At 44.5% G+C, this 15,060-nt stretch overlaps 2 protein-coding genes across 3 annotated transcripts in view; both read right to left on the reverse strand.

The window, feature by feature from the left end:
* LOC135899113 (sodium-coupled monocarboxylate transporter 2-like) overlaps window positions 1-15,060 on the reverse strand; it is a 99,510-nt gene that overhangs the window by 52,709 nt on the left and 31,741 nt on the right. For both annotated transcript variants that reach the window (XM_065428393.2, XM_065428400.2), the window contains 2 exons: window positions 3,009-3,074; window positions 565-616 (listed from right to left, as the gene is read on the reverse strand). In XM_065428393.2, the coding sequence (XP_065284465.1) occupies window positions 565-616; window positions 3,009-3,074 (118 nt within the window). The remainder of the gene's footprint in view (window positions 1-564; window positions 617-3,008; window positions 3,075-15,060) is intronic.
* Window positions 10,408-11,786, reverse strand: LOC139050444 (uncharacterized). Its single transcript, XM_070526825.1, has one exon. It carries the CDS (start codon window positions 11,778-11,780, stop codon window positions 10,569-10,571), a length of 1,212 nt encoding a protein of 403 aa, XP_070382926.1. The 5' UTR covers window positions 11,781-11,786; the 3' UTR covers window positions 10,408-10,568.

Genomic DNA, 15,060 nt, shown 5'->3' on the forward strand with positions numbered 1-15,060 from the left:
AACTGGTTTCACGACTTTCCTTGTCGAGTCTTGTCACACTAAATTTCACATAAATCTCGTAACCTACGCCACTTGCTTCATTAGGTTTAATCGAGAAAATCGAATTATTTTCACAGAACCTGGTTTAAGTGTGCTGCGTTCTTGGAAAATCATAATTTATTTCTACACGCATAGCGGAAGGTCTAACAAATTCAGTCTCTACATGCCTAAGGGGAAGTATTTTCTGCATATCTTTACCCTAAATGAAATCTCTGGCGGCTGTTATAGACGCCTAAAAGAGCGTTTCAAGTACCTACATATCTGGTGTCTGCTAATGACCATTGTAAGTGCTGCGGGAGCTCTTTCTGAAATACGATAAAATCAATGTAGCTTTTACAGTGATAGATGCTGCCAATATGCAGACTTGCCAAACGTCAAGTTTTGCAATCCTTGCTAAGGCATTTCCAGTACTGTGAAATAAAAAAGCCGTGTTCACTTTCTGTCACCTCACTAGTAGGCTTGTCATAGCTTAAAACGACACCTTCTGGAAATATCACAGTAGAACAGCAGATGTCGTCATCTCACCTGTGTAAATGGTAAGGCCGGCCGCGAAGATGGCTAGTGCTCCAATGCTTTGCTGAAATAATAAATCATATCATTGGTGGCGTTTCCGTTTTCAGGTCTGGTTAGTGTTGGTGCGAGATGTTAGAGTGACGTGGTCAGCCTTTATAAGCAAAAAAATTATGTTGTTTGTGTAGCACCTTAGCAATTATTCATATATCAAACTGTAAGCTCTATCTCTGCGCAGGTAAATGCGTCATGCAAAGCACCAGACACTTCACAACTGCTATCGAAGTTTCACATACAGTGAGGGCCTTTGACAGCGTGTTGCACGAGGGTATTCCCGCAAATAATCATTGCTTATACTTCTCAACGAACCTTTTCAAGTCCACCATCAATGTTCACTTGGATACAGGTCTACCTCTCAACAGTTTCGCAACGTAAATTTATTCATCTTTTCGCAACATAAACACATAGGTAGCATGACGTTTCTATGATTATTAGAAATATGACACGGACTGGGCTTATGTGTAGACCCGCGCAGGATAAATAGGCCCAGTCATTGGAGTGGAACCGTCCCATAAAAAAAACCTGATGAACAGCAAAACAGCGCACGAAAATAAACAATGAAAAACGCTAATAATCAGCAGAACTTTGCAGTAAAAGAAATACAACTAGAATGAACAATTTGGGGGCGCATTTGTCTTAAAATTGGAATTTAGAATGCAAAAGGACGCTGCAGGAGAATCGTGCGCGTTTCCTTCTTGTGTTGTTTAGGTGGAAGCTTATCCGCAATCCCTGGCAGCTTTCTAAAGTACGTGAATGCTCTGGCAAGTGGATGTGCGAGCGGCTCATGAAAAACCAGCAAACAAATCCACTCGTTTGGAATCTTATGCTCGCATATGAACCAAATTTTTTCTTTGACTTTTTCAGCATAAAAGTCCGCGTCAGATGTCAGAGCTGATCTGGCTGAGAGCCTGTGTTGTAGCCACCTCTGTGTACTTGGCGTACCATTGCGTCGACCGAGGCCAAGCTGTTTTTGAAACGCGCAGTCACCCTTGTATTTGTGCTTTTAAAGTGCAGTAAATAATGCACGAGAAGGGAGGGATGCTTGAAAATCGGATGTTTTCTTCAGATTTTATGGCATTCTTTGGGAGCCTTCTATTGGCTACGAAACGTGTGTAAAAGTGAATTTATCTTTAATGCCGCTCATTCACCACTTACGCGCGTTTCGCCTCTACACGCAATATTCCTGTTAGGTCAATATACTAAAATGATCGATGCTTGTAATTTACTTTTCTTTTTCAGCTGATGGCATCCGGTGGAGCTTCGTACGGCAACGACTGCTGCTTACCTGGTGCCACAACTTTGGATGACCGCACAAGAAACCCGGAACGAGGATTTATATAGAGCAAAATAAACATTTCATCATTTCAGAAGACGTCTTGCGCTTTCTTTATGAAATTGCACGTGACATAGATTTGGTGGAGGCTTGTAAAGATCATTCGTAATCAGTTTCACTAACTTACAAAACGATTCCGCCCCAAGGCCGTGCCTGGTGCAGCAGTAGAAGCGAAAAAAAATATATAAATGTAGCGCCGATCAGCGGACCCGGTGGGGCGCGTACCAGCTGGCGTTCAAAACGCGCGCACCCAAAACCGAAACCGGAAGGTGCTAATACCGCCCGCTTGGTGCGCTACAGTCGATTCGGCCGCTGGAAGTGTCCGCTCTTGATGAATCTCTTTCTCTATGCGCAAGGTTCCGGGGGTAGGCGGGGGGAAGGGGGCCCCGTTTTCCTGCGATCGGATCGTGCACCCGCCCGGGCAGCTGTATCTTGAAAGCCATCTGCGACGTGTACAGATCCGCCGGGCGCAAGTACTCACGATTGCGGATCAAGCGGGGAGGCGGCGCGGGAGGGAAGGGGAAGGCTTCGGCTCCGTTAACAGTTGCGTATTTTACACGGCCCCGCGTGGTTGCGCATACCGTATTTTGAAACGGATACGCAAACGGCTCATAACTTTGCGAGCGCCGTGTTGCCGGCGCTCTTGCGTTGAAGCGATATACCGCACGAAGGTAACTTCGCTCGCTGTTGCTGCCGCGCTTATGCACACTACCGTTTTGACAGCGACTGACCGCGCTCATCGAGTGTGATGTGTTCGTGTTTGCTTGTGTGCGATGGCACCACGCTTGTTAATTCGGTTACTAAGCGAATGTTTCCAAGCTTGTACGGCCGATAAAACCATCCTAAATTAGTTGTGTATTAATTTGCCATCGCAATCGATGCTTCGCCTTTCGGGCAAAACTGCGACTTCTTGTTTGACTACGCGCTTCGTGAGAACTGTTTATGAAGCTTTACCTACAAATGTACTGTTACTCCCAAACGTGCACTTCAATTAGGCTGCATAATTAGTGATTTTTTATTCCCCTGCTTATGTAAGAAGCATATGAGTAAATTAAAGCACTCTTACCGTGAGGAAAAGGTAGCTGACACAGGCGGCCAGCGCAATGGTTGAGTTGAAGCGCTTCCTGATGTACTGAAAAAAAAACAAAGGACCAAATAGTTTAATAAACAAACTACCCACACCAGATGCGGATAGAAGATGGTGTAAAAATTTGTTTGTTGCACCTAGGTTGACAAAGCGCGCGTTACACTATGCTTGCTAATTGTGCTCGTAAGCGAATGTCTAATGGTATGGCAGAAAAATACACCAGCCTTATTTGCTAATTATTACTTTGCTATCTCTACCAAAGCATTGCCCTTCGGGTGAAACTGCAACGGTGTTTATTGATCTGACAGAGCCGTTGACAGAAGACACGAATGTCGGACCGCAGCGATGGGGCCCTATAACTTAACACTATTCCAATACGTCTTTATTCCAATTTCTTTACATCAAATTTGCGTAACCGCCGACGCAAGCATCGGGCAGTCACCCGCAGGGTTACTTGAACAGACCAAATAAACGCTCTCCTCGTTCATAGGAGGTCACTTTTGTTTCCTTGAAAAACCAATGACATTGCCTACACTGAGCGGCTTGTCTTATCTAATTGGCTGACGAGAGCCGAGGCGTACGCTTGAGCGGAGAGAGATTCCATAGGACTGAAAATCATTAACCGGATGAAGAGGGTGGTGTCGGCGTCTGCGATTGGTCTGCTTTACCTTACTTAGCTTGCTGTGGCTGGTCCAAAATCTCGGCGGCATGAAACGGACGCTTAAGAATGACGTTAAAACAGATCCCGAACAAGGAAGAGTTCGCAGAACGAGGTTGTAAACGTGCCGAAAGAGCTCGAAAACATTACTTCGCCGCGCAAAGAGTTTTCCTCTACGCAAATAAACACATGCTCTCCGGCAGGTGCGAGCCGCTAGCACCGGAGCGATCGGCGGCAGCAATGTTTTATTTATTTCGGAACGGGGCAGCCGGCGGCTATTCAGAATAGAATTCAGTTTTGTTCGGCATATTAATGCATCTTTAACGCATACACGTCACTTTGACGACGTGAGTTTCTGCAGTTTTGTGACGTCGCGTGACAGGCACGTGAGGTGGGCGCAGTCAAAAAAACTTTTGACCAATGGCCGAGGGCTATGGCGAAGGGACGTGGAATTAGAAATAACCGTTTTTCTGTTGCTCGTTCAAGTGATGCATAATCACTGTGTACACGTCATATCAGATGGGGAGCTATCGCAGTTCTCCTGACGTCCCGTGACAGACAGGTGAAGTGGACGGCCCAAAAAAGTTTTTCACCAATGGCGAAGGGCTTATTGCAGAATTGGAATAGAAAAGTTTGGAATTGTTTTACGTTATAGCGCCCCTGAGCCCAATGTTTCTTCGTCTGTAGACTTTAGTGCAATGATTGTTTACCCGAAGGTCAAGTATGAGAAAATCAAATTTTAACCGGACTGATGCTCTCGATTGATTAGCTATCGATTGATTAGTAGATTGATGTCCCTGCTTCCCGCATGCGGGTAAATAGGCTTATTTTGATTTGTCACTACTTTCAAGACACGAATTATGTAGGCAATAAAAACTTTTTTTAAAAGGGCAATCATGTCGAGTACGAAAAGGGCTAGAATTTGAGGTGCAGCGTCTACACAGAAATAGATTTCAAACGTTCAGTGCACTTGCCATTCGCCTGTCAAATCGGTCTACTCTTTATACAAGTGCCACCATGCATAGCAGAATAGTCGCTGGTGTTCGCCTACATTCGAAAAGCTACAACGCTACTAGGGTCGCGCACCCATTATGATTAGTCAGGACTTTCCGCGTAAATTGGGTGACAACATTGAAGGAATTCTGAATACCGTATGCTCGGGTAGCACCGACCGCCAAAATATTAACGGTGTTGATCAGATTAAAAAGCGGTCACCGTCGTAGAGCGAAACACGGTACAGAGATTTTACAAACTGGCGTGTCGCCATTCTTTTGTAACGTAAAATAGCAGAAACTAAACACAATCACAAGGACGGGTACAAAGAACATGCCCTGCCGTGTGCCTGCTCTATGGCACCTAATTTTCGCACCTTCTCGCCATTGTGCTTATTCGGTGCTACTTTCCGTTACAAAAGAATACACACTTGAATACTAATATTACTGTAATGAAGAGGGATACTAATTTGACCTATGTCACTTTTCTCTACTTTCGGTTATCCTCGCGTAGCTATTGAATGGTTGGTATAAGGTATGATCATTTAGGAGCTCATGAAATCACTTCAAGATTTTAATCCGTGAAGGAGAGTTAACTTGTTAGGATGGTGGCGCGAAAGCCCGCTCCACTTTGCTCATGTATAATATGCTCTATGCCCAATCACTGCCAGTAAGTTTTCATATTATCACGTGACTTTAATGTGCAGTTAATGTTGCGTCACCAAGAGTCATGAAGAACATGGCGTCAATATGTTGAAGCTTCATCATTCTCATCATCATCAACAGCAGCAGCAGCATCCTGTTTTATCTCCACTGCCCAGAGCATAGGCCTCTTCCTGCGATCTCCAATTACCCCTGTCCTGCGCCAGCCGATTCCAATTAGCGCCCGCGAATTTCCTAATTTCAGCACTCCACCTTTTCTGCAGTATTCGACTGCGTTTCCCTTCTCTTGGTACCCATTCTGTAACCCTAATGGTCCAACGGTTATCTAACCGGCGCATTACTTGGCCTGCCCAGCTCCATTTTTTCTCATACTGTCAATTAGAATATCGGCTATACTCATTTGCTCTGTCATCCAAACCGCTCTCGTTTTCTCTCTTAACGTTATGCCAAGCAATCTTCGTTCGATAGCTCTTCGCACGGTCCTTATCTTGTTGTCAAACTTAATTGTCAGTCTCCAAGTCACCGCCTCATAAGTCAGCACTGGTAAAATGCACTGATTGTACACCTTCCTTTTCAATGATAATGGTAAGTTTCCAGTCAGGAGCTGACAATGTCTGCCGTATGTGATCCAACCCATTTTTATTCTTCTATGAATTTCCGTCCTATGACCAGGGTTTGCGGAACACGTTTAGGTAGGAACGCAGTCGCAGTAAACGCAGTCCTTTACAGACTCTAGAGGTTGACTGGCGATCTTGAACTCTTGTTCCCTTGCCCGGCTGTTCATCATTATCTTTGTCTTCTGCATACTAATCTTCAACCCCCCCTCTCATACTATCTTTTAAGGTCCTCAATCATTTGTTGTAATTCATCTGCATTGTTGCGGAATAGAACAAGGCAAACCGAAAGTTGCTGAGATATTCGCCGTCGATCCTTACTCCTAAGCCTTGTCTGTTTATAAGCTTGAAGACTTCTTCCAAGCACGCAGTGAATAGCATGCAAGGATTGTGTCTCCCTCTCACACCCCTTTCTTCATAGGTATCTTCCTGTTTTGCTTGCGTAGAATTAAGGTAGCTGTGGAACCTCTATAGATATTTTCCAATGTATTTACGTAAGTGGTCTGTCCTTGATTACGTAATACCTCTATGACTGCTGGTATCCCTACTGAATCATATGCCTTTTCGTAATGTATGAAAGACACATACACTCTAAAAACAATTTGCACCCTTTGGGGTGTATATCTGTCGCACAACAATAATCGTCATCTGCCTTGCTTGCGTTTCCTTTCCTGAAAACTCGGCGCTCGCTGCTTTCCTGTCGAGAATGCTGCGTCACACTGATAACGCGCATGCCGTTCGTGACTGGAAAGTACCGGGCTCGCAGCGTTAAAGCAAGGAAACGCGGGCAAGACAGATGACGATTATAGTTGTGGGACAAATATACACCACAAAGGGTCCCAGTTGAAAAACACAACAGGAAATTTTGACAGTCTGTCGTATTTTGGGACGCTGTTTCTGTAGTTCTGTTGCCTGTAGTTCTGTTGTCTGTAGTGTGACGTCCTGTAGTAGAAAGCTCTGTAGTTCATGATCAATATTTAAGTAAAAATTGACAGAGACCTCCTTAAGGCTATGTAAATGTGTCAGAACAAAAAATAAAAAATATAAAAGTGAAAAAAAATTTTTGAAAAAAACGTCCGCGGCAAGGATTCGAACTTGCGACCGCACGATTCCGAGCCCGACATCTTACCACTGCGCCACCGCTGACATTTTTTTTTTCTTTATTACATGGAAAAGAAAACTGAAGGTGTATTACTGAGTGGACACAACTACACACCTAAAACTCAGGCAAACACACACATGCATCCAACAAGTGCATCCAGTCTGGCGGAGGTTCCTGCACAGCGTACACACTTCTTACATACGCAGCACTTTCGCGAAAGAAGGATTTTGTAGTTCGCGGGCTTTCGGCATGGCGATCACAGAGTCTGCTTCTCCACAGGCTATATAAACCAAGCACAATGAACATGTCATAGGGAGGACCACCTGTAACCTTAAACGGTAGAAACCTAATTGAGTATGGAGTCATGTCAATGTCCTTTTTAAGCGTCCTTTGGAGAATATCCCAAAAAAATACAGCGTCCCTACAGTCTATAAAACAGTGATCTATGGTTTCGGCACGTGGACAGAGCCGACAGTTTGTTGACCACGGCACAAAGCAACCCCTCGAATTCAACCAAGTTTTAACAGGGAGTGTTTCCGAATGTAATTTAAAGAAAAATGTTTTTACTCCAGGAGGCACACACATTTTTCGGACGCGTTTAAGTACATCCTGATAAGGTCGGTTTAAATAAGGTGCACGATACAAAGGATCTGGGAAAATAGAGTCAACTAGTGCCGCAGAAATTGCTTTTCGACTCGCTGTGAACACGTACTCCAGGCTGAATCTAACTTTCAAGAAAAGAAATGTGTCAACAACCTCCTTGAGAAAGCCCCAAGGAGCCTGTGGGACATCTTTGACATTTGATGACACTACTATGTTAGGAACATAATGAACTAAACGCAGTTGCAACATTTCACGCAAGAACGGATGGTCACTGTCTCGAAAGAAAAACAGGCGAGAAACAATTTGCCTGACGAAGAGGTGTACTAATCCTAGACCACCACGTTCAAGGGGGAGAAACAGATTGTCGCGCCGCATCCATTCACAGCTCGAACTCCAAATGAATGTTGCAAATACGCGATGCAGTGCCTGAAGGCGAAGTCTTGAGCAGTGCAGTACTTGGAGCACATACATAAGACGGGAAGCTAAGAAAACATTACACACTTCAGCACGAAAGAACACTGACAAATTCCGCCCCCGCCATGAATTCACTTTAGGTTGAATTTTGCCAACTTCTCCCGACCAATGAGGGTTGCTATTTCTATACTGCGAGAGAGGCACACCTAAATAACGCAGATCTTCTTTCCATTGGATTCCTGCGTAATGTGATGGCATTGTGGCCCATAACCCAAACCAAAAACCTGAACTTTTTTCAAAGTTAACGCTTGCACCAGAAGCAGCACAAAATTCTTCTGTAATTGCAAGAGCAGTGTTTACACTCTTTTTATCGGTACAGAAAAAGGCCACGTCGTCTGCATACGCAAGAACCCGAACCTCATTAGTCAGTAATTTAAACCCTTGGAAATTTTGTTCTTTAAGAATGCCCATACAAAGTGGCTCTAAATACAAGCAGAACAGAAGCGGTGACAAGGGGCATCCTTGTCGTACTGATGATAGAAGCCTAATCGGATCGGAGAGAGAGCCATTCACTATAAGCCGCGTTGAGCCATTAGCATAACATATCCGGACACCTCTAAGGAGCAGAGATCCGATATTTATATGCTCTAGTAAAGTAAACAGGAATGAGTGATTTACCCTGTCGAACGCCTTAGCCAGATCTAGCTGTACCATTGCCACCTGTCCAATCCCCTCAGCTACACACTCTAGCACCGATCTCGCAACATGAATGTTCGTCTGAATGGACCGGCCCCTGATGCCACATGTCTGATGATCACCGACCACAGATCTTATTACAACTTGCAAACGGTTAGCTAATACCTTAGCAAAAATTTTATAATCAACGTTGCATAAGGAGATAGGCCGATATCCGTCAACTTTTTGCAATTTAGACTCATCATCGCTTTTGGCTATAAGGACGGTGTGTCCTTCGTACATTGTGGCGGTTAGGTACCCTACTTCCAAGGCCTCACGGTACACCTGAAGTAATAATGGTGATAAGAGGGAACGAAAACACTGATAAAATTCGGCAGTAAGGCCATCGGGGCCGGGCGTCTTGCCCTTCGCTAACGAATCGATGCATGAAGTTACCTCATTGATATCAATGGTTTCGTTTGTATAATCGCACTCATCCTGATTTAACTGGGGCAGCAACGATACAATTTTTTTGGCAGCATCTGTATCCAATGGCATATGGTCTCGGAATAGTTTTTGATAATGTTCAAAAAATGCTTTAGTTATTAGAGTAGGCTCGTTAACAATGACTCCACCATACTCTATCTCTAATATTTGTTTAGACAGCGCGTGTCGGCGCTCATCACCAAGGGCCCTACTGCAAGGCTGTTCTTCCAGGAAACGCTGCTCTCGCGCCCGCACTAGTGCACCTCTGTATTTTTCTGCGTTCAAAGTTTGTAACTGTGCCTTGACCTTATGAATATCATCTATATATTGACCCGGATGTATGCATTCAAGCTCATGCAATTCACTCAAAAGTCTATACAATGCTTTGTAATTATTCTTTTTTTCAAACGCTAATATTGATGATTCTTCGATAGCTATCATTTTAGCTTCCTGTTTGAATAATTCCCACAAAGCAAAGAGTGGCAAGTCCTTGCGGCAAGACACATGAGCTATAAGGTCAGTGATGCGATTTAAGAAACACTCACGCGAAAGTAACTGGTTATTAAACTTCCACAGCTCCCAGCACATACGCCGACTTTGGTACCGACGGCTGCCAAAAGATGCTGAGACTAGGCAATGGTCACTAAAGAATATAGGATGCACAGTGTAACCATGAATAAGAGGTAGCGCGCTAACTGAAACGTAAATTCTGTCAAGCCTTGCATGCGAGGTACCCTGGAAGTGCGTATATCGACATCCCGCCTTTTCATTTTCCCCAATGTCCACAAGCTGATAATCACATATCAGGCGTTGCAACGCATCACTACTTGGGTCATGTCTCAGCTTCAGTGACGCACGATCTTGCGCATTACATACACAATTAAAGTCACCAAACAAGACCAATGCACGATCAGTACAGAAATGATGTTCTAGAGATAAGAAGAAACACTCGCGCTCACGTAACTTGTTCGGGGCATAAACACACACAAATCTAAAGCTCGTGCCACTGATATCAATATCGCAGCAGATTAGGCGCACTTCCCTATCTGTAAACAAATGTAGCAAATCACATTGCAAATGTTTGCTAACAAATAACATACAGCCTGCGGAAACGCCTACTACATGGCTGACACAAACATTATAGTCAGATATGAATGGAGATAGAGCTACTTCTGTGTTTTCGTCGGATTCAATCTTTGTTTCTTGGATAGCAGCAATATCTAATTTTCTATTGCGTAATAAATGAAGAAGCTGTACTTGCCGTCGCTTACTTCGTAAGCCACGGACATTTAAAGTGCCAAAATGGAAGGGAAGAGCGCCCGCCATGATTACCTATGTAGGTGCAGCGTCTAAACGCTGCTCCAGAGGTGCACCACTCCTTTCTTGATGAGGTGATGCACTAGGGACTTTTTGGTGCACGTTAACACAAGGGACATCAGCAGGTGTAGGTGTTCCCCGGAGTGGTTTTGTCAACTTTGACACCTTGGGAACACGAGCCTCCTTTGCCGAGGGCGATGGATTGTCGGATGGCGCTGGACGCTTCTTGGCGGCCTCGCACATCGATTCACATTGCACTGACGGTGGGCGATCTTGAACTGGTGGAGAGTCTGCCCAAGACACAGTTGGTTCGTCGTCAGGTGCCTTAGTCTCATCCTCGCTCGCAGGCTTCTGGCTAAGGCTAATGTCAGCCGATGACGGCTTAACCTGTTCTGGTCGATGAGTGTCAGGGAGTGTTTCGCCAGTTGCGTCCACAACTTCGCTCACGTCCATTAGATGATCGGTGATGGCATCATCCTCGGCTGGTCTATTTCCACGAAGTTTGTCAGCGTAGGTTCCGATGCATGCATCTGCAGGGTGACCATAGCGGTGACAGTTACTGCAGCGCGGTGTTCTACAGTGTCGCCGGATATGCCCAACTCTGTTGCACCGGAGGCAAAGTGGTGGTCGGCCAGGAATCAAGATAAGGCACTGGTGGCCATATATGCTCAATAGATGTGGCAGATTACTGGCAGAAACCCCATCTTTCAATGTGAACGCCACGTCTCGGTTGGTCATTTGCCAGCCCTCCATGCCGTCACACCGCCACATCTCTCTCGTGATGGACTGCACTGTGCCATATGGCTCTAGCGCTTCAACAATCCGCCTCTGTTCGAGGTGTGGGGGAAGCCAAAGAAGCTTCATCTTGATATTCTTGCATTCCGGGTCTATGACCAGGCACTTGAGGCCTTTCACCAGCAACTCGCCTTTGTCGACAAGTTTCTGTTTCGCGATGCTGCTAACACATGTGACTAACCACAAATGGCTCATCTGGTATTGTCCAGCGCCGAGGATATCAGTTGCATTTAGCACTGAAAGGAGAGCATCGCGAAAGTCCGGGGCCCGATACGGCCGCCCTGCCAGGTCAGCATGCAGGAAAACTGAATTGAGAACGGTGTTGCCGGTCGGCAGACGAGGGAGAACGATTTTATAATTACCGGAATCAGTAGTTGACGGTGGGTGTGATCCTCGGCCGAGGGCCGATGCGCTGTTTCCAGCGGAGCTCATCGCAAACGTGGCCGTTCGAACAAGCTTCTTCTTCTTCTGACCCGCGCCACCGCTGACATGTCCTTCCTGAGTAAATTTTTGGCGATGTGAACAGTACGATGTGCTGATGCGCTGATGTTTACATTTGCGTTTTAAGGGCCAAGATGCGCTATCACTCCACCGCGTCAAGTGCCGCATCTCTAGAAGACCAAGAGTGTTCTTACCATCGACAGGTACATCATGCAGTGCTAGAACATCGATTTTGATGTACGATATCCATATTAAATGAGAAATTCAGAAATAGGAAACGGTGACTGTTAGGGTTGTTTCTGCTAATTTCGATAGTTGTCGCTCTTTCTTTACACTTTCGAGCGTGCATATAATTCGTGTGTTCAATGCAAAATAGCTACATAAACATTCGTGGATGAGTGTTCTTTCTGACAGCATACTGGCTTCTCACGGCAGCGCTGTACCAGATTAATGTGACCCGAGCGAGACAGCCTTTCACGCAACTTTGTGGAACAACCCAAAACTTCTTTTCCGCTTCGCATAAGCTTGGGAAATATTCCTGGAAAATTACCTATTGTGTCAGTGTAACAGCACATGTAAGTCCACAGGCCTGTGTGTCACATTTTACCAAATAAAAGAAAACGGATGCGCAGCCATTCCCGCTGATGGTGCGATTTTGATCAGCGGCCGATTTTAAGGAGACCGGCAGGGCGTTGCTGGTGCCGCGTCGTCACGGCACAATTATAAGTATTGGCCACGTCGACTTTAATACCGGTGTCTGTGCTATCAGCATTGCTGGCTTCAGAGAAGCGCGATTGAATACCGCGCAAGAGAAAAGTACAGTGTACATCACCGATCTGAAATTGACATACAATTTTAAAGGGCCGCGACGGAAGGCGCTTCTGTTGCGACTCCAGAACTCTTGGCCTTCGCGACCGAATGTTTCTGCTGCGACGTCAGAATTGGTGTCGTAACGTCGGGGTCGCTGTCACGATATAAAGCTGTTGTTCCGACTTCTGAACTCTTGTTGTCGCGACAGAACGTTTCTGTTGCGACTTCATAACTCTTGGCCTTCTGTTGCGATATCAGAATCTCTGTAGTAACGTCAGAGATGTCTCTCAATTAAGAAACATCAGGAACTTCTGTAGCACAACAGAATTTCTGTAGTTGCGGCAGGAATTCCTGTTGTCTTTTTCAACTGGGATTTTTTAAACTGAGTTATGTCTTCACAGTAGGTTATGTGTCAAAACGAAATTCCGTGCTACATATATGTAGTACACTCTACAGAAGCTTGTCGCATAATTTCAGTGCACTTCTGTTGTCATCATTGGGTACATGTTGCGGTGATAGGTTTCTGTCGTACAACAGTTCTCTGTAGTACAACAGAAGTTTGTCGCATTACTTCAGGAACACTTCTGTTATGACAATTGGGGGCCTGTTGCAACGATAAGTTTCTGTCGTACACCAACAGTTCTCTGTAGTACAACAGAAGTTTGTCGCATTACTTCAGGAACACTTCTGTTGTGGCAATTGGGGGCCTGTTGCCACTATAGGTTTCTGTAGTATTTCAACAGCTCTCTGTAGCACTACAGAATTTTCTTGAGTTACTTCAGGAACATTTCTGTTGAGACAACAGGGTGCCTGTTGTGCTGACAAATTTTTCTGTAGTACTACAAAAATCTGTTGTAGAGCTTCAGCTTTCTGTTGTAACAACAGACATACGACAGAGTGTACTTCTGTAGTCACAACAAGAAATGTCTGTTGTACATCAGAAAAGTCTGTCGCTCCGTCAGGAATCTGTAGTTACTACAGAAAAATCCTGTTGTACAACAGAAATTTCTGTAGTTGCGACAGGAATTCCTGTTGTCTTTTTCAACTGGGGTGCAACTGTTTTTAGAGTGTAGAGAGGCTTATTGTACTCTGCGGATTTATCGATAACCTGATTAATCACATCAATGTGATCAATTGTAGACTATCTCTTCATGAAGCCAGCCTGTTCCCTTGGTAAAGTCCAGTGTTGTCCTTATTCTATTGGAGATTATTTTAATAAATATTTGACGTAATACTGGGAGTAAGCTAATGGGCCTATAATTTTTCAATTCTTTAACGTCTCCCTTTCTGTGGATTAGTATGATGTTGGCATTCTTTTAGTTTTCTTGGATCCTTGCAGTCGATAGGCACTTCGTACAAAGAGCCGCCAGTTTTTCAAGCAATACATCTCTTCCATCTTTGATTAAATCGACTGTTATTCCATCTTCTACGGCCGCTTTTCCTCGTTTCATGCCTTACAATGCCCTTGTGACTTCATCGCTAGTTATAGGAGGCATTTCTGTATCCTGGTTATTAGTGTTTTTATTTGAGGTATCCTGACTCCCCTGGGCACTGTATAGTTCAGTATAGAATTCTTCCGCTGCCTTTACTATAGCTTCGAGATTGCTGATGGTATTACCCTGCTTATCATTCAAGGCATACATCTTGGTTTCCTTCACCTGGCTATCTTGTACATAAGTTCATTCAGCACAGATGCCACAAGAAGCAATGCTGCTATATTCAGTTCTCTCGTATGAAGAAAAAATCGTACAGCAGGACCCTTGACGATTTCGTACCATTCGATGTCAATCGTCAGAAATAAGTAGTAGTAATATTACAAAAATGTGCGAATGTCGTACACAGAAATTATTTAACCAGCTGTCTACCGCGTACATTGCACGCGGCGTCTCTCTATTTAAGACTACTGGCTCTGAATTATTTGAAGATTGCATCACTTTGCACATCAAGAAAAAAAACATAACAAAGTAGAACCATTCTGAAGCACACGCAGCTGAAGTTTCAGTGAGATTACATTTTGTTCTAAACGAGCAATTTTTTTTTTATATCCCAACTTGCGCATTCCTATTTAGTGGTGTACAATCGACGTATATGCTTTTTGATTTTATATAACAAATACATTTGCAGTTGCTCGTTCTTTACATAGCGACCCGTTCTTACTTGTTTTTGTTATGTGCAGTAACATCATCTTTTTTTTACCTAGCCAACCCATCGGAGCAGCAGTGCATGTTATCGGTACCACGTGACAAAATGGCCACTGCAACACTAGAGTGCCCCAGCTCCGCTCAACCTCTCTCTTTCCTGCCACTAAAATCTCCCTCTCTCTCTCTCGCAACACATTCCTACACCCATTTTTGTATCTCATAGGTGTAATAGAAGCGCTCATGTGGTGATTTTAGTTTATTTTTTTTGCTTCCAGTACACAGACATAGCAATAGCTGAACAGTGACTCATTGATTTTAGG

This window comes from Dermacentor albipictus, chromosome 10, assembly GCF_038994185.2.
Source record: "Dermacentor albipictus isolate Rhodes 1998 colony chromosome 10, USDA_Dalb.pri_finalv2, whole genome shotgun sequence".
NCBI lineage: Eukaryota > Metazoa > Arthropoda > Arachnida > Ixodida > Ixodidae > Dermacentor > Dermacentor albipictus.